A 21,139-nucleotide genomic window follows, 5' to 3' on the forward strand; every position below is an offset into this window, starting at 1 on the left:
TGTTTTCAATGGAATCACTAAATATTTGTATGTAGTGTCTGGTATACATGTTTTCATATGTTGTATATGTAACTTGAGACAACATATTGACATGCAATGTGTGATTCATATGTTTTTTGTTCAATAGAAACACAACATCTCTGTGAGTCATATGTTTTACATGTTTTTCATCTGTTGTGTATGTAATTTGACACAACATATTGACATGCAGTGTGTGATATGTTTTATATCTGTACTACATATCATGTTGTCTTCAATTTGTAGTTATTGATATGTAATGATAGCATCTCAAATTGATATGTGTGCTAATATATATGCCTGTAATATGTAATGTGTACAAAACTTTTGGTTTACAAACACAGCAAAAACCAAAGGAAATAAAGCAGTTGCTGCTCCTGAAGCAAAAAGCAAAAGAAAAACAGCAGCGGCAACTACTAAAGCAAAAGGAAAAACAGCGACAACGGCTGCTACTCCTTCACCAACAGCAAAGGGGGACAAAGCACTTGTCCTGAGAGCTGCTACTCCTTCTCCAAAAGGAAGGGAAAAGAAAAAAGGGGGAAAGCAAAAGCGCTCCCGAAAGAAGGTTTGTAATATTAAAACTGAAGATAATTCTTAATAACATATGTTTATGAGTATGTAATGATGCATTGTTGTGCTTGTTTTGGTATAAGTGTTTTCTGAAGACTTGGTAGATATTACAACTACATATTGATGATGTAACTACATATTTGATATACCACATTGATATGTACTGTATTAGTTTTTGGTTCTTGTTATTGTGTAGGTGCTAATAAGCGTAAGAAAGGAGCTGGAAAACCACGAAGTTTATACCGTGGCGGTTTCAGGGGCTTGTGGGGGCTTGCGAATACTATTAGGACCACTAAGAAGGCTATTGCGAAGTCCACTGAAAACCTTGAGTTGAGTGAGTTGCAGCTGAAGATGATTTCTGAAGCATCATTCGGTAACCTGTTCCTAATGTTCTGGTACACAAGATTTGAGTTGGAACATTGGTTGAAGATTGAAGATGCAATGACGAAAATGTTACGCTGTTACGTTAGGGGTCAAGATCCAAACAAGCTTAGATTTGTCTTTAAAAGGCATGGCCAACCGAATGAGCTAGTATCCACACCAGAAGAAATGGCACTTATTTATGGATGCCGAGAATTCCAAATAGGGAATATCTTGATTATAGGCTTACAAGTAAATAAAAAAGTGGATGGCGTGAAACAGAATTTTTCAAAAGGACTTTTCCTACTGATATGAAAGCTGGTGATAAAGTGACTAGGCCAATGATTGTGAAGGCAATCTTGAATATCCTTAAACGAACACCAATTAATCTGAAAAGAAGAAGTCTGATGAAGAGTCTCTGCAAAGCGTGGGTGATCAATCAAATGAAGATTCTGAAGAAGACGAGGAAGACGAGGAAGATGCCGAAGATCTTGTTAGGCTTATCTGCTTGTATATGTGCACTTCATTATTTTTCGCTACAAGTGATGCAAACGCTTTGACTGAAAAATATATTGGTTTGTTCTTGATCTTGAGAAGGCTAAGAATATTCATGGCCTGACCTCATCCATTCTCATTTAGAGAAAGAGCTGAATGAAAACGTGGAATCCGTAGAACGCACAAATGGTTGTGCTATTTATTTTTGGTAAGAATCTATTTATTTGTTTATTCTACTTCAAAATGTTTTTGTTTTATGTGTTTTCTACATTTTGATAGTATATCTAATACTGCATATCAATATTTTGCAGCCATGGTTGTGGAGCATACCCATTTGGTGGCGCCCGAGGATATAGTGACAGAACCTGCAGGAATGTATGTGCCAAGAGTGTCTAGGTGGAATCATACAAAGATATGTGCTGAGTTCCTAAAGGATATTGATCTTTCTGAGTATCAGGTAAACTTGCCTTACATTTTTGTCATAATAAAAATATATATTGATAAGTACACGTAGTTCGACATATTGATATGTAATAATTAGCATATCAATATGTAGTAGTTATTAGCATATCAATGCTGCTTAGGTACAGTGTAGAAACTTCAATTTCATGAATCATGATCAACTAGGGCTTCTACTTTCTTCTCACAAACCCTAGTTCCTTTTCTTCTCTTCTCCATATGTGTTTCCTCATACGACTGATCTTAATCTAGCCATCCAGGTAATCTTCTAAATACAAACAATTAAATTTGCTCTGTTTTGATCATATTATCTGTTTTCATTTTACATTTACTATTCATCTTCATCATACTACATAGAAATGGCTCCTAGAAAAAAGAAAACCAAAACTACATCAAGTTCGCTCTACCTAAATCATGCTTATAAGAAAACCCATGATTTTTTTTACTCAGATAAGAATGTAATCTCTGAGAGATACATAGATTATTAGTTATTAGCATATCATATATAGTTCTTGGTGATCTAATAGAGAAAGAACTACGACATGTTTTTTTTGGTAATATCTAATATGTAGTTGCTTCTTTACATTTATTTGATTTGTACCAGTTCCATGTTGATTTCAAAGATGAGATAACACACGAAGAAAGACAAATCCTTAATCGTATTTCAAGAAGGATTCAACAGGAAGCAAATGATGATGCTTTTTGTTTAGATGAGAATTCCGAATCGGAAGAAGAAGAGAAAGAGAGAAGGAAGAAGAGAAAGAAGAAGAGGACTCAGTATTGGGGGGAGAAGATTGGAAGATTAAATACGATGATTTGAGGAATACAATATCTTCCAAATGGAGTGAATTCAACACAATGCAGCAAGAGGGCGAACCGGTTGACGCTTCAAAGCTTGAGTTCATGTTGCATGATATTTACCGGAAAGCTTTCCCTTTGCAGAGAGAAGCCAGCCAGGAAGATTATGTTAGCTTGGGATGTACACCTACTCCAAGAAACCCCAATGAAGAGTTGAATGTGGACCAAATAGTTGAGAACGAAATGCAAGGTTCTCCGGAAGATCAAACAGATGCTAATGTCAACATTCCTGAAGTTGGTTTGTCAACACCGAAAGATCAAACTCATGTTAATGCCACCTCTGAGGTTGAATTGTCAACAACTTCAGTATTGAAGTTCCATGATGTTGAAGTTCCGCGTTCTGAGGTTAAAAATTGGGCTAAATCTAATTTGGAGAAAAAGTCAAAGAGATACAAGAGAAAAAGGGAAAAGAAAACACACAGGTAAGTAGCATATTAATATCTATCTGTGACATATCAATGTGTAGTGGTATCTACCATTACATATTGATATCTAACAGTACATTCTTGTATACCACTATCTATCTGTTACATATCAATATCTATCTGTTACTTATCAATATGTAGTGGTATCTACCATTACATATTGATATGTAACAGTACATTCTTGTAGTGGAACATATTTATATGTAACAGTACATTCTTGTGGTGGTATACATAGCAAAAACTCAAGCTAAGTAGGTTTTTGTTGACAGTTTCAATTGATTTTTGCAGGTTGATCAACTTGAAGTTAGGCAGGAAGCAGCAAAGGAGTTGCTTACAACTATGCTAGAAACGAAGTCTTCAGTTGTAGTTAATTCGCAGAAATTTCCAGAGTATAACGCCGGATTGGCGGCGGAAGAGTTTCATTTGCTGGATGTACCTTTGTTTACTATGATGTCGAGTTTGGAACACATTGAAAAGCTGTCTATGCCAGACTTTATAGAAATGGCAAACTCTGGCATTGGTGTTTATGTCGAAGAGTTTGCAGACCTCCTTCCAGATAACAACGAAGGTCTTTTTGGTATTAACTTACGAGAACAATTTGATAATCTGTTTGGAAGATTTGCGGCCTTTACATTCCACAAGAAACAACTGAGCAACAAGAACCCATTGAACCGAAAGATGCAGGTGAAGTTACAGGTAAGCAACAAGAATATACTACAACCAGTTCAAAAAGTCATTTGGAGGTTACATCACAAGATCCTTTGGATGTTTCATCACAAGATGTTCTGGATGTCCCTCGCAAGATGTTTTGGAGGTTCCATCACAGGTGAATGATATGTACTAAAAATCTCTTTTATGTAGTTAATATTACACTACAAATCACTACATACTGATATGTATATCAGTATGGTAGCACTAGAATCACTATACCATAAATCATATACCACTACATGCTTTCAAAAATGATAGGTGATGTAACTATGTATGCAATATAGATATTTACATATTTTTTTATGTTGATTAAAAATGCAGGAACAGTTTAGCACAAGAAGCCAGAAACAAAAATGGTAAAAGTGAACAAAAAGCGTGCTACAAAGCCCGAAAAGCAGCAGGTAACAACACCCACCAGACCTGTTACTCGTTCCATCCTGCAAAGAAGGTAGATGATATATAGAGAGTGGAAGTAAGTTCTCACCATATAAAGGACCGAAAGTTGCAGCTGCAGAAGCACTACCACTAAACAAAAGAGAAAGCTTAAATTGCGCAAGTATTTCCGGAACTGACTAAATCACCATTCTATAATGACATGAACGATGAACAAAAGAGTACTCTTTCCACATACATCAATAATGCAAAAAATCTTAGGTGAGTTCTCAATTGACACTTTTATATTGATCTGTACTATTAGTTTGTGTATGTACTTTTGATATACATACATATTTGTATAAAAAATACTGAGAAAGACATATCAGTATGTACTGTTACACAAAGAATACTAACCTTTACGTCGTTTATTTTCTAGCTCAATTGCTTGGAGAGTGGGAGAAGGTGGTCTTTGTGTAAGTGGAACTACAGTTGATGACTTGGTGCAGAACGATTTATTAGAACAAGATCTTCTCAACTACGCACAATACAAGCTTAACACCAAATTTCAGAATGAGCAACCGATGCACGAAGTATACAGGAAATACTTGCCTGTGTTGCATCTGGATCCATCCGCTTGGGTAAGTTGTTATCTTACACTGCATATTTACTACCACATATTCAAAAATTAAAAAAGTATGTAGTAGGGGTAGGTACTACATATCAATATTGCATAAAAAAAATTAGATATAAACTATTTCAAGTACATCCATGTTTTCAGTACAATGTCGAGTTCCCGGATAACCTCAAAGGAGCAGCACATGATTCTGTTTACAAACCAATATTGGCGATGGATGAAAGTATCAAGAAGATTCTTGTACCAATGTGCCACCACAATCTTCATTGGACGCTACTTGAGTATGACTGCGAAAAAATGGTGTTCAACCACTACAATTCTTCTAAGGCTGAATGGGGAGGTATTTGTTATCCACACGCCTGCAAAATGGCAGATTACATGTACGTACCTATCAACGTGTACTTGATGGAGAAGGACAAAGTAACAATGAAGAATGTAATAGTGAATGAATGTGAAGCACCTCAACAAGGGGGATCGCCAGACTGTCTACTGTTTGTGATGCATTTTATGAAGATGATGTCAAAAAGAAAATATGTGGGAGTGCCTTTGGGAGATGATGAAGAAGTGCAAGCGAAGATTCGTAACAAAAGGGTCCCGTTAGCATGCAAATTGCTGAAAGCATCTCCACCGGAAATCAGTTGGCAGATGACATAAAAATAGTCTTACTTGCTAAAAGTAATCTGACAGTACATATCACTATTTAATTATTTTCTTTTCTTTTTATTCTTGGTTTCATTTCATTTCATGAGTTCAAGAATGTTCAAAAACATATATCTAATATGTAGTGATTTTCAATTTGAATTTGGGTTTAACTTTAATGTAGTGATATTTCAATTGTGTTTCTTAAACATGATTTTGTGTTGTTGATACGAGGGGGCGCTTCCCCCTCGACCCCCGTGAAGATGGTGAATCAGCTGGAAAACCAAAAGATGTTCTAAATAATCTTAGTGGAAGATGGTTAAACCACAAACCAGTACATATTTAATTGTTTTCTTGTTACAAACATCTAGTATGGTTACACTACAACCACTACATATCAGTATGTAGTGGTAGATACTAACACTACAATACTGACATGTAATTTCAGTATGTAAATACTTCACTACTGCTGATAGATAATGACATTTTGATAGACTTAAAAACATATTTCATTATTCGAAAATAACTACATTTTTATAGACTTATAATGTTTCAAAAACCAAAAGATGTTCTAAGAAACAACAAAAATAGTATTTTCAGTACACTTGTAATGTATGTACTGTAAATGAAATACTTATTAACCAAATTCAGTTGGTACTGACAAAATCAAAAAGAAAAACGGTAGAATAGAAAAAGGGCTAGAGGAAAGAATTGTGGAAAAGGAATCTGGCAACATCATCGATATAACATTCTGCTGCACGTTCAAGCCTGTGATAAAAGAAAAAGAGAAATCAGAACACTACTTGCTTAAAAGTACATTGTATTGTATCAAACTTACTTAATTAAGACATTAATATGTATATGACTGAAATACATACCTGACAAAAAATCATTCTTCAGAAAGTTCATACTGTCGGATAAGATTGCATGTTGCCTTGTTGTGATGAGTCTTCAAATTACAGTTTGAACACTTGAAAGATTTTCTACTAGTCTCAAATGCAGACTTAAAACGTTTCCCCTTTTTCCTTCCTGGTGGAGACCTAACTACTTCTGCTGGGAGAACGATATCATCTACGTGATACTCATTGGGCCTGTGAGAAAAAAACAGTATCATATAAATGGAATGAACCACAACTACATATGAATATGTACACGGTATATTGTTCCTGAAAAACAAATATAAAAAAATGTAGTGGTATCTAACATTACATATCAGTATGTAACATCCATATGTAAGTAAGTTTATGTTGACAGTTTCCTCCAGATCTAGTAATAGCTGACAAAATGTACTGATTAAAGACACATACCTGTCGTGGTTAGGAACGGGTCTAATAGCTATTGAATATAGCTTACGAAAAGTGGTAACTTTGAAATAATCTTCAACGTAATAAAGAATCCTTCCTCCAGATCTAGTAATAGCTGCAGTAGCGTGCGAGCATGGAAAACCATAAACGCGCCATCGTTGGCAAGTACAAGTTTTTCTCTCTAGATCTACCATATGAGATCTGCACAGTACATATTCATGTGTTATTTTTCAGTACACCTAATATACACAGTACATATTTATATGTTCTCACAGAAACATGGTACTTAAAAAAAGAAAGAGAAAGTAAATAACATTCAGATGATAGAGATTAGGGGTAAACGCTAACCTTGGAGAATGCACTTCATAACGATTAGCATCTGACTGGCTAACTTTCCAGGGACGGCCAATTTGGATGTGTAGTTCAAGCAAGGCTTGATACGTAGGGGTTAGCAGTTCTGGGTCCATCAAGAGACTCTCTTCACGACGTTCTGACATCATTTCCATCATACGTATCCTACACGACAAGGGGATAGCAAAGTCTGTTATACTAAAAATATACGTAGATTAACAGAACATATATGCTAATACTGTTACAAAAAGAAAACTAATATAAGCTTGTACTGTGACTAAGGAAACTGATACAAACCTGATCGAGTCAACGAACGCACACGCAGGTAATTTCTTCTCTTTGTTAATCCAGCTATTGAACGATTCAGCAACGCTAGATGAAGTGTAACCATAACTACAACCCTTGAAGAAAGCATTGGACCACTTTTCTTTTGGAATGTTGCGGCAGTAGTCAGCAACCCAAGGCCTTCCCAAATTAACCATTTCTTGAAGACCTTCCTCGTATGTTGCAGGAGAAAGAGCATATGTCGCCTTTCGGAAAGCATCAGTCACTTCCTTATACTTTTCGTCAGACTTTGCGATAGGTAAGTTTTTGTCCAAATGGAAGTAACAATATCTTTGATGAGAATCAGGGAACTCTTTGGGAATATATTTAACCAACCCTTCACCTCGGTCAGTCATAAAAGTGATTGGGCGATCATCATTCAAAGCCTCCTTCAGTTTCTTGAAAAACCATTCCCAGCTGATATTGTCTTCACCAGGTACTAAAGCAAACGCAAGCGGATAAAATCCTGCAAAAAGGAATTACTAGTTATGTTAAGCAACTAATATTGACACTACATATTGACATGCAGTTGGTTTACCTCTTTGTTGATATGTGAAAACCTGACACTACATAATAACATGTTAAGCAACTGATTGACACTACATTTTCACATGCAGTATGGTTTATCTCATACTCAGTAAGGTCAATATGTAGTATGTAGTATGGTCAATACTCATTGTCAGATAGTGAAGTAAGATCAATATGAGTGATCTAACTACCAGACACTACATATCAAAAAAAAAAGAACCAGTTACCTTGATTACCATTAAGACATGTTGCTGCCATAAGACCTCCTTTAAAAGTTCCAGTGAGAAATGTACAGTCACAGAAAATCATGGGACGACATAGTTTATATCCCTCTATACAAGCTCCAAAGCAAACAAAAAGTCTATTGAATCTTTTTGTAGCATCATTGAAATCGAAATCAATAAATGACCCAGGGTTTGTTTCCCTAACAGCATTCACCCACCAAGCAAGATCAGTGTACGACTTAACATCATTACCAAAAATCTGTTTATGCGACAACTCAATTGCATGATATGCGTGGTGATACTGGATTTCAATGCCACCACTAACTTTAAGATAATCTATGATCTCTGCTGGTGTTATGCGAGGGTTGTGCCTGACCATCTCATGAATTAGACTGTTCATGAGTTTTTTTGTAACTCTTGGATTCTTCAACATATAACCACCGCCACAGGTGTGCCTTCCCACATATTCCTTTATCTTAAAAACATCAATAGAACTACCAATGGCAGTTGCGTGAAGCTTCCATGAACAACCTTTCACACACTACATACGGCGGTGAATCTCTCAAGGTCATTCTTCTTCTTAATTACCTCATATCCAGTTCTCATGCAGTATTTTTGGCATGCTATACGTACGGCATCAACACCACCATAGAATAATTGATCTGTATCATCAAAAATCTTATCCCAACCATCTGAAAAAAACACTCTTGGGGCTTCTTTACCTTCTTTCAAATAACTATTCTTTGCACTGACAACTAAGTCTGCATTACTGTCAACTTCCATACGCCTAGACGCGCCATTTGAAATTACATCCACGTGCAAATCAAAGAAAGCTGATTGCTTTGAAGAATGTAATGCAGAGATGCCCTGGAGTGTTACATCGGCAAGAATAGGAACTATCGCTTGATTCTGGAAATAGTTAACCAGAATAGTCGATGGAGTCAACCAGCTCCACATATTACAGATGCAAAATTTCAAATCCTCTAAAGTTGAAAACGATGTAACCTCATATGCAAAATGATATTGCTTATGGTATACATGAGAATAGATGGAGAAGTCTGGTTTGGGACCAACGTCAGACATGTTAACCCTGTAAATGATCCAAAAATTAACTAAGTCTCTGAATGGATATAAGTTATACATATTGATATGTATTGGCATCTACTGTATTGCACGATACATACTAAGAGCGCAGGCTATATGTAGTACGTATTGGTATGTAACATGTAGAATAACTAAGTCTCTGAATTCCTATACGTTATACATATTGATATGTATTTGTATGTAACATGTAGAATATATTTTACAACATATCAATATGTTTTGAGTTTCATCTTCTATAAATAGAAGAACTGCAGCTATATCAAAAAGAGAATACAAAATTACTACACGATCTATCTAACAAAACAAACCTATATCAAAAAATACAGTAAAACAAACCTATATCAGATTACAAAGAAACTAAAACAGAACAGCAGCAGAGAAAAGGTGATTATAGTAACATACATTGTTCGAATCTGAGATTAACCTAATTCGATTTTAAGATACCTAATTGAAACACAAAAATCACAATGTAAATCGAACGGAAACTGAATTGAACAATATAAATCATCACAAAACTGAAATCATAAAAGAAAGATAACAATGTACATCATAGACAACTATTCTGATAGAAATCGGATCAGAATAAACCTAATTATTCATCAACATTCCAAGAACAACAGCAGAGGAAGATGATTTACGAGATAAATACCTTGTTCGAATCTGATTTCGAAGCACAGATGATTTACGAGATAATAGCTGTGATTTACGAGATAAAATACTGTGATGAACCAAAACGCAGGAGCAGAGAAAACCAAAGAGAAACAGATGATTATAGTAACATACATTGTTCGAATCTGAGATTAACCTAATTCGATTTTAAGATACCTAATTGAAAAACACAAAAATCACAATGTAAATCGAACGGAAACTGAATTGAACAATATAAATCATCACAAAAACTGAAATCATAAAAGAAAGATAACAATGTACATCATAGACAACTATTCTGATAGAAATCGGATCAGAATAAACCTAATTATTCATCAACATTCCAAGAACAACAGCAGAGGAAGATGATTTACGAGATAAATACCTTGTTCGAATCTGATTTCGAAGCACAGATGATTTACGAGATAGTAGTTGTGATTTACGAGATAAAATACTGTGATGAACCAAAACGCAGGAGCAGAGAAAACAATCTGAGATGAAAAAAAAAAAAGAAACTGAATTTGATTTGTTCGTGGAGTTGCAGAAAGGGTATTTTTGGTACTTTTGAAAAACTTGTCTTGTGTGACCCGCACGTTTTGGACTAGGGAATAAATATTCTGGTCTAAAAACATGTTTTTGGACCAGCAGATAATTTTATTCTAGGGGTGGATTAGAGAATAACCAGTACTGGGTTTCCTGGACTACCTAGTAATTCCTAGAAAAAATAATCTCCAACATTGTATTTGTCCTTTAGTCATACATTCCTAATAAAATAGCCTTGCATTACTTCCAAAAGTTCACCCAAATTAGCGGTTATACGCCACAAACCTACTATTTCCGCCAATATTGCACTCATAACCTGGCTTTCATAAACATCTCTGAATATTACAGGGTGTCTCTACATCTTCAATACATACCCACCAACTAATATCAATGTCAGCTACACATTAGTTGCACCGTAAAATATCTCTTGATTTTTAACGTTCCATTTCACTTGTGTTTAATTCTTATTTAATTATTATAGTGGATATACCTCCAAAAAAAAAATAAAAAAAAATGGTAACATGTATAGCAACAATCCACAACACTTGTGATTCTTAACAGTTTTAGACTTAGACGCATACCAAATGTTAATGCGTACAAATGTACTTGTACTGTGTACAAATGACCCAAAAACCGTATAATACTCGTATATTTACCGTTCCGTACGTTTGTCGAATCCCGAATTGTTAACTAGGCATTCATGGTACATGTTGTTCCGTCGTTTTCTGGCATCGACAACCTTAATCTTTCTTGTCTCCTTGCATCTATCCAATGCCACGTACAACTGACCATGAGAATACCAGTTTTCTTAAATCAGTTCCCCTGAATTTCATGGATTGCCCCGAAAAAAAACAAACAAAACAAAGCAATTAATTAATTAAAATCCGATAATAACACTAAACATAAAGCATATGGCGGATGCATCAGATTTTGCTGAGGAATAAACTTCTGTAGTGGAATTTTTTTTGTTTTGTTTAGGATATTTTACCGAATATGTAGAGAACATCATCTCATCCTACAATGTTTTGGCTCTCCTATGTATCAAATCAAATTAGGTGACTGCATCTGGGAAGGTCATTAACAAATATATCATTACCGAATGATATATTTTTAAATTAGGTTGGTATCAATTTCAGCCGAGATTGCAATGTTAATAACAATTCATCAGAAAACTATTCAAAGAAAGGAGCAGCAGACACAATGCAGACCTAAAGAATGATTTTTTAAGAAATCTTAGTTGAGCAAGCAAAGAGGTACATGATTAACCAAATTAGGAAACGTGTCTTTTTTCGAAATATCAAAACTCATTTGGCAACGTGTCAGTTAGTAGCAAGTCTGAAAATTAAATTTGGCAAACTTGTCCCAATTCTGTAGAGCTTTCTAAGATGAAACTCTGAAGTAATCAGAACACTTTAAATTTAGCGACAGTGGACTTAAGGCTCTATGCTTGCAATATTCTCATATGAACAGAAACCCTGAACCAATAAATTCATCAGAAATCTAATTCAAACACAGGAGTAGCAGACCCAACGCAGACCTAACTTCTTCTTTTTTTAAATGTGGAAAAATAATATTAAGAAGGGTGAACCCAAAATCACCACACAATATTCGATAAGAATCGTAAAGGGGCGGCATAGTTTATTAGATGAGCGGCATTTTAATATGACAAAAAGGGTCATCACATGATCATTTAAAGTGTCCCTTATAAAAACAATACCGGAAATGATAAATTAATCCTCATAATTGATAACCTAGTTTAATGATGATAATCAAGTTTAGTGTTAATGATTAATTTCACTTATATTAACTCAAAATCAAAACCAAAATCAGATTTTTAAAGTTAAAAAAAAAAATTTAGAGGAGAAGGTCAATCTCAATCAATTGAAGAAATTAACCAAAAAAATGAAGAACCAGGACCTGAAAATGATCGGCTATACTTCTAAATTAGTCTCAACTAGCTTTTTGTTGCTCAAAGTTATCTAAAATATATAAAAAATTCATTTTTTTTTACATTTTCAGGGTTGGATTTTTGCTCATAACCAACCGTAAATCGAAGTTACGGTTCGTAAAAGATGAACTACCAACCGTAACTGGTTAAATTTGAAGAAAACTCAATCGTAAAACCAGTTACGGTTGGTAACTAAATGCTCGATACCAACCGTAACTCAGTTACGGTTGGTAACCAAATGCTCGATACCAACTGTAACTGGGTTACGGTTGGTAACTAAATGCTCGATACCAACCGTAGATGAGTTACGGTTCGTAAACTAAAATGGTTACCAACCGTAACTGAAGAAAATTCTCAGATATAAGAACATACGGTTGGTAAGTAAACTATTACCAACCGTAACAACATCAAAATATCCAGTTACGGTTCGTAATTGAGTTAAAATCAACCGTAACTCACATAAACCCAGAAATTTCAACTTCAATTTTCATCTAAAACCCTAATTTTTGATAGAAATTAAACTTAAATTGAACAAAATAAACCAAATCGTAACTGAGTTTTCAAAACATACCTCATATAAGTCGTTACAGTACACTTGATTAATTTTCGAATCGTCGATTAATCGAAGATGATGAAATTTTGAGTTTCAATGGAGGTTACGGTTGATGGGAGGAGGAGAAGAAAAGAAGAAAGAAAACAAATTTTCAATTTAGCTTTGATTTAGGTTAAAAATGGGGAGGGTAATCTAGTTAATTTACACTCTTTATAGGACATCCCCTAACCAACTAGACGGACATTACTATCACACTGCCGCCCCTATAACAGGTTACAAAAATAATCACCGGGTATAAAGTGAATGTAAAACGAAATTGGAAGCTATGGACAGAAGAGTTACTTGTTCGATTGAAAGTGATGCTGATTTCGATTGGGATTAGCCATTTTATAGAGAGATCCAATCAATGCTGGGATGAGCGTTTTTCCTTTTTTTAAGTAGCAAGCAAAATTGAATATGAATCCACCACGCCTATACTGTTATGGAAGAGAGAACAGATAGGCATTAGGGTTTATGAATATGGAAGTTAAGAGGAGAAGATTATATTCACGAACACGATGAGATTTCAATCTGAACCTGACCGAAATTCCAACGTAAAGCATTTATTTGGGAGTTACATACAATGAAAACCCTTGTTACGATTCGCTTTTAAGTTACAGGATGAATGCATGCATTGTGGGACTGGAGTGACGGGAAGCTATTGGATCAACCAAATCCAGTACGTTTTTCTAGGAAGGGAGAGTAAATCACAGCCACCAGTTAGAAAATCCAATGTATCGTGACTGTTGGGTGACTCACCAAATCCTTCAGTTGCAGGAGTATAAGCATAGATGTGAAAATATAATGATAATGACCATTAACAATCTTCCGTCTCGATATGAGTCATATGACCCGTAATCCTATTCTTTCTTTTCATTTTATTTGCATCCATTTTGACTTTTCAATTATCTAGTAATGCAAGTGACCCACCCACCCACAATGCAGTTAACTTAAGTTAACCCTATAAAGTTAACTCCCAAAAACTTAGCTTCTGGGAATTGAGTATTTTCGTAATGGGTTTTGGCATTTTTTCTTCTTTCTTTTTTTGTTTGTTTTCTCGATACTTTTCTGCTTTAACGTGTGACAGCAAGATAATATAGCATGTTTGTAGAACACGCTTGTTTGCTTCGTTGCTAGTACCACCGACTTATGAAAAGTTATCATGTCATGTTTTTTTTTTTTGAGTTAAGAAAGGTTGTATTAAAAAGAGAAAAAAGGTAAAGTACATAGACCAGGATCTGCCTATACACATATCACATGTGAAGGAAAGAAATCCAGTTAAACGAATTTGATTTACATCATAATCTCCAAAAACATCACTATTAATAAGCCAAAGCATAATGGTTCGCTTCACTAGCATTATAAGTTCTTCAGCAGTCTTCTTCCTTCCACCAAAAGCTCTTTTACCCCTCTCCTTCCAAAGATGCCACATGACAGTATAAATTGTCTTCCACCAGATTTCCTTGCATCTCCCAGATAAGCTATTCATCCTCCAAGATTCAAAAAAAGGCTTTTACTGTACTAGGAGCTACCCATGACACCTTAAAAGCATTAAGAAAATAAGACCAAACCTCGTAAGCATAAGAGCAATTGACTAACAAGTGATCAACTGTTTCATTTTCCATTTTGCACATTACACACACTTCACTTTGGACTTCAACACCTCTCCTTCTCAACATATTGTAAGTTGGTAAAGATTCATGAAAAATGGCCCATAATATAAAGCTCACCTTTGGAGGAATGTTCTTCTTCCATAAAAACCTGTCAAACTCCCATCCTTCTTCATTTTCCAACTGCATCTCATAACATTTCTTTACTGAAAAGCCTTCCTTAAATTCTAACTCATCCTCGGCATCATTCAAGTTGTGTGCAGGCCCAAGTTCATTACATATCATGTCCCACTGTAGCTGCTCAGTAAAAAAACATCTCCTTCTAGTGTTACATTGTCTCCCATCCGCTATCATTTCTGCTACTGAGGCCTGTTTGTTACTACAAATTTTATAGATTGCAAGAAATCTATCCTTCAATGGACCATTAGAAGTCCATTTATCTATCCAAAATCTTGTGGATTTACCATTATTCACCTTAAACATTATGTCATGTTAATAAGGAAGGAGATTTCGCAAAAAAAAAAAAAAAAAAAAATGAATTTTAGAAAAAAGGGGTAGCTAGCTCAGCTGGTCATCCCCGTTTCTTAAAGGTTTTATGCGCTCCAGAAGGTCCCAGGTTCGAGTTCCCGATGGCGTAATATTGTAATATTTGACATGGAAGGTAGTGTTAGCTTGCCCCCCTTGCGACATAATCAGTCCCCCTATCCGCTTCGGCTCCCTTGGCTGGTTCCTCATGAGGCTTGTTGGTACGCTAGCACGGTAACCTGTTCAATCAATGTAGTAATACGTTGTTGGATCTTAGATTGTTAGGCTTCAAATAGTTTCATGTAATATACGTTATTATCAAAAGTAATCAATTAAAAACCAACCAGTTTCATGTGATATTCGTTATTATTAAAAGTAATCAATTAAAAAAAATTTAAAAATAAAATAAAAAATAATAATAAAAAAAAGGCCGAAAACAGTTAGTTAGCTCAGCTGGTCATCCCTATTGCTCAAAAGTTAATGTGATCCAAGAGGTCCCAAGTTCGAGTCTCCGATAGTGCCATATTGCAGAATTTGACATGGAAGGTAGAGTTAACTTGTCCCCTTTGCGACATACTCATCCTCTTAGGTTTAAGTCTCTGATGGTGCCATATTGCAGAATTTGACATGGAAGGTAGAGTTAGCTTGCCCCCCTCGCGATATAATCATCCCTCTATCGGTTTCGGCTTCCTTGACTGGGTTTTCAACTAATGTAGTAGTACGCTGTTGGAGCTTAGCTTGTTAGGCTTCCAACTACTTAATGTAATAATATTTAGCTTTTTAGGTTTCCAACTACTTAATGTAATAATATTCTTTATCCGATAATTAAAAAGTTATAAAATAAAAGATGGTAAAGGGGACATGTGCAAGGCTGTGAAAGTATATAGCGCCTAAACCAGGGGTAATAATATTTCTTCCTAGTATGGGGCCTAGGATATTTATTTGAATCCTATGGATTTCTTCATCCACCCAATAGAGAAAGATAAGAGATGTCTGAAGTTTATTAAAATACTGAATTACCTTTATACAAACTTAATAATTCTAACTATCTAAAACAAATACTAAAACCTAAATCATTTCTATTAACAATCTTTAATCAAAAAACTAAAACCCAATCCATCAAAATCAAAAACTACAACCTAATCACAAACAAATTCAATTCTCCATTTCGTAGTTTTCGGACAATATTTCGACGACAAACAAATTCGAGTGATTGAGTTAAATCTCTTTAATTCGTTCAATTTAAGAGAGATTCATCAATGATTTAACTATGGATCTCTGAAATTTCTTATCAAATTTTTCTGAAACAAACCAGAATCGGTTGATATACGATTATTGTTGATGTTCCCCAAAATCGGTAGATATGGTATACCTACATAAACCGATTCTGGGTTGATGTGATGAACATCAACCACGGTCGATTTACGCTAATGCACACATCAATCGATTCATTAAATCATGTTTGAATTTTTTCACAAACACTGAAATTTTTATCTTTATATTATAGAGCATGAAAATACGAAGTGTACGCAAAAAGAATGAGGTCATTCTGACATCGGACGAAGAAGTTATTAGCAAAAAAGTCGAAGAAATACCCAAATTGACAATCGGTTTACGTGGGCATTTATGTAAACCGATTCTAGGGAAAAAAATCACACAAAAACTCTTAAACTCTACGATCGGTCTATGTTGTAAGTCTTATAAATGGATTCCTAGAATCGGTTTACAAGTGCACGAATGTGTATCGATTTTGGCTGAGCTTTTTCTTTTTTTTTTCTTTTTGCATGTTTTGATGATGAATCAAGATTAGTTAATTTCTAGGTTAACATGATTAAAAATTAATTAAATCACCTAAAGTAACACTAATTAATCAGAGATAAATTAGCCATTAAATAAAATAATTGGATAAAGTGTTTTTTATTTTACTTCTAAATAGTTGTTTTTGTCTAATAGTGGCACGCCCCAAATAAAATGGCTAGGCCCCAAATTAGGAAGGATAATAATTCATACATATTTATATCTAGAAAAGATCATATATGCATGGATATTTGTATTCTTCTCACGGACTTTTCTTTGATTTTAGCTCTATTCGTTTTTTTGTTCTTTGTTTTCGTTTCATGGTGCTTCCTCCGTTTCAATATAATCGACTGGTTTCATGTGTAGAGGGAATAGATTGTTGGAGGTTTCATTATAAATAAACTTGAAAAAAAATAATTGATAAAGTACTTGCATTTTTGGTACCCACGAAAAAAAATGTTCCCGATCCATTGAAATTTGTTAAAGTATCCTCACAGTTAGTTTTTCCATCTTGTGTTAGTTAAGGACTAGTTTACTTTACAGATTTACCAACTACTTATCGCCACATTGATATCGTACATCATTTTCCAGGTTCATCGAGCCCGGTTCAAGATCGCTACACCGCTTTCAGTTCGTTATATCATTTTCCAAAAAAGGTTCATCATTCTAAGTGTTTTGGGGTTTTTGGTTGATGGAAAATCGATCTTTTATAACCTTTTTCAAGTTCATTGAGCCTGATTCAGAACCGTTACACCGCTTTGTTCGTCAAACACGATTCAGGATCGATACACCACTTTCAGAATTATCAAATCATTTTTTAATAATACGGGATTAGGGGTGCACATACCCTACCCATACCTGCCAATCCTACCCTATCCGCCAATGTTTTAACCGTGTCCTACCCTACCCACTATTTGGCGGGTAGGGTGACGGTTAAAAGATTTCTTACCCGCCGTTAAATGGGTAGGGTGACGGGTAAAGCTCGAAATTATCCTACCCTACCCGCTTACCCGCCTTATATTGAGAAGACAAAATAACCCTTCTAATGTTTTTTTCTCCTTCACATTTTTTCGTTGTTTTTAAATATAACAGGGGTAAAATATAAAGACCCTTTTGTTCATCTTTCTTCAGAGAACTCAACCCCAAATCGAACCATTTACTCTCTTTTTATGTCGTCTGAAAAGTGAAAACCTCATCTAAAATTATCCATTGAAGAAGAAGATCAAAAAAGTCTCATCTCCATATAAGTGTAATATGGGTCTAAGTGGTTTCACATTTCTCTAACCCCATCTTCAGGTACGATTCAAACTCCTCAAAAATTGAAATTTCAGATTTGAAATCGATTTATTGATGTTGTTGTTGTTACCTCCGAATCTAGTAATTCATGGCGTGTTAAAACTTAGGATTATTTTGAAACTTAGGGTTTTACTCTGAATGTTTATTTGATGAGATTTCATTTGAAACATGAAATTTAGGAATTTAGTATTAATATCTGAGTTAGTTGTTGAACATGAATGTTGAATCTTAGTTGTTAGAGAGTTATTGTTATCTTTCAGGAAAGTGATTGAAATGAATCCCAGTATTAATAGACGAAGGATAAGATTCAGTCTTTCAGGGATGATCAATCCCAGTGTGTTGATTGTAATTATGTACTGTTTAACTGTAGTTTAATGTTCAATTTGATCCATTAAAAACTTGCCAGGTTCCCTGATGTTCTCTTGTGTAAATGCAGATGAATATAGAGAAGCTCCAGAAGATGGCTGGTGCCGTGCGCACTGGTGGAAAGGGAAGCGTTAGAAGGTCTACCGAATTCTTCTCTTGTTTTCCTTTCTCCTTATTGCTTTTATATCCATAGGTTCCGTAAAGTTATTTTTTTAATGCAACCATAGTTGCTATGCTTTCATGTTTTCCTATTGATAATTTATAATTTTACAGATTGGTGTGTGTGTATCTTTCCATTTATCAAATGTGATAAATATATACACATGTGACTGTCACCTTTAACCCTAAATAGATCTATTTTTACCTTGGTTTATCTGTGGGGGTAGTAGGAATGACGTGGTTGCAGAGCCTTTTACTCGTGAAATCGTTTTTCTACAGGTTCTTGTAGTTGATCCCCCTAGTTGTGGGATGGCTTGTATATTGTCGATTACTAATCTATTCCTCGCTTCCATAACAAAATTTAAGCCCCAGGAAGAAAAGTGTGTTGATCTGTGCATTAACTTTGTTTTTGAATCTCATCTGCAAGGTTCTCCATCTTTTCTCCCTTATAACCATTATTTTAAAATTATCTGGTTGTAACTTTTATTTTATATTGGCAGAAAAAAGAAGGATGTACACAAGACCACAACCACAGATGATAAAAGGCTTCAAAGCACTCTTAAAAGAATAGGTGTTAATGCCATTCCAGCCATTCAGGAGGTCAATATTTTCAAGGACGATGTAGTCATCCAGTTCCAAAACCCTAAAGGTATAAATATAATGAGTCTTAGGATTCAGTTACCGAACAGTTCTTTTTTAGTTAGTATTGACATGCCTTCATGATTCTATGTGTTATACTAAGCAATGAATTTATGTCTCTTTCAGTTCAAGCTTCAATTGCTGCCAACACATGGGTTGTTAGTGGTTCTCCTCAAACAAAGAGTAAGCTCCTCCATTATCATTGTTTAGCTTTCTAGCACGGGAATGTTTTTCTTCTTTATGTGAATGTTTAATGCACCAAAAATATTTGTTCAGTTTGTGGATCATATACTAGGTCACGAGTGCCCTAAGTTCCCATTTCAGACATCTATTTCTACGCTTAATCAAGTGATTACTAGATGTACAAGTTATTTTGGTGCTTCTCTGTGGTTTAGCAGTACCATGGACCATCATTGATGTGTTTCGCATGTCCATTGTTGTTTGGAAAACTTACTTCGTTACAAACTTTTTTTATGTATTCCAGAATTGCAAGATCTTTTACCTGGAATTATCAACCAATTGGGTAAGTTTGCCTTTGTTCATTTCCGTGTTTTCTTGTGCATTTCCAAAAACCATTGTTGGTACTGGTGCTTGGTGTTTAAACAATGGTATGCCATGTACGTGGTGTTACTTTTTCAGGACCGGATAACTTGGACAACTTGAGGAAGCTTGCAGAACAATTCCAGAAGCAGATGTCTGGTGGTGCAGGTGCCATTCCTGGAACAATCCCTGAGGAGGATGACAATGATGTGCCAGAGCTTGTGGCTGGAGAGACATTCGAAGCCGCAGCCGACGAGGAAAAAGCAGCTTCCTAGATATTGCAAGGGAAAGCTAAAATAATATGTCCCTACAATTTCGTTTTTTTGACATCATCTATTGTCTTGAAATTTTTAGTGTTCTCTACTGCCTGGTCTTTTTTCTATTAGGCTCTCCTCTCCTTTCTCTTGGTAGCAATCAACCATGTTCGTGGGAATTACATGTAAGTTACATATTATTTGGGGGAAAAAACGGTTATACCCACCACCCTACCCGATCCGACCCGTCAAAGAATGGGTTGGGTAGGATCTTAGCCGTTTAATGGCGGGTAGGGTGACAGGTAAAAAATTTCTTAACCGCCAATAAACGGGTAGGATGGCGGGTATAGACCATATCCTACCCACCCTACCCGTTGTGCAGTCTTATACGGGATACTTTAACAAAGTTTCCCGGAACTACTTGAACTTTTCAACACTCGGATACTTTATCAAAATCCCCATCTTAAAATTAAATTGCTCGTCACATGGAAAACGCAAAAGTTCGCGCTCCAAGCCGAAAAACAAAAGAAAAGAAAAAGTGGTGGCATGCTAATCTCTTAACTCTCGTTTCAAAACCTTTTAAAATAACCTTAAGAAATACCAGTGACACCTAACTTTTGATCTTTCTTTCTTTTATTTAGGCATGAAAGAAGTGAAATTTCCCTGCATGGGATATGTGCACATGTGGCTCCCTTTCAGGCTTTCACTCTCTCTTTCCCATTGTTCTATTTTTCGTAGTATAAGTACAACAAGCTACTGATTATTACAAACAAATGAACAATTAAAATAAAACTGTTGTAAGTTTGACAGATACACGGTGGAAGTCCACATGCAATTGGGTCC

At 35.3% G+C, this 21,139-nt stretch overlaps 1 protein-coding gene across 1 annotated transcript; it reads left to right on the forward strand.

Moving 5' to 3' along the window:
• Window positions 1–18,753: 18,753 nt before the first annotated feature.
• LOC113333763 (basic transcription factor 3-like) lies at window positions 18,754–20,333 on the forward strand. The gene is made up of 5 exons (XM_026580174.1): window positions 18,754–18,842; window positions 19,364–19,512; window positions 19,629–19,685; window positions 19,987–20,025; window positions 20,142–20,333. Exons 1-5 carry the CDS (start codon window positions 18,769–18,771, stop codon window positions 20,315–20,317), a joined length of 495 nt encoding a protein of 164 aa, XP_026435959.1. The 5' UTR covers window positions 18,754–18,768; the 3' UTR covers window positions 20,318–20,333.
• The last annotated feature ends 806 nt before the right edge of the window (window positions 20,334–21,139 follow it).

The sequence above is a fragment of the Papaver somniferum genome, unplaced genomic scaffold, assembly GCF_003573695.1.
Source record: "Papaver somniferum cultivar HN1 unplaced genomic scaffold, ASM357369v1 unplaced-scaffold_133, whole genome shotgun sequence".
In the NCBI taxonomy this organism is placed as follows: Eukaryota; Viridiplantae; Streptophyta; class Magnoliopsida; order Ranunculales; family Papaveraceae; genus Papaver; species Papaver somniferum.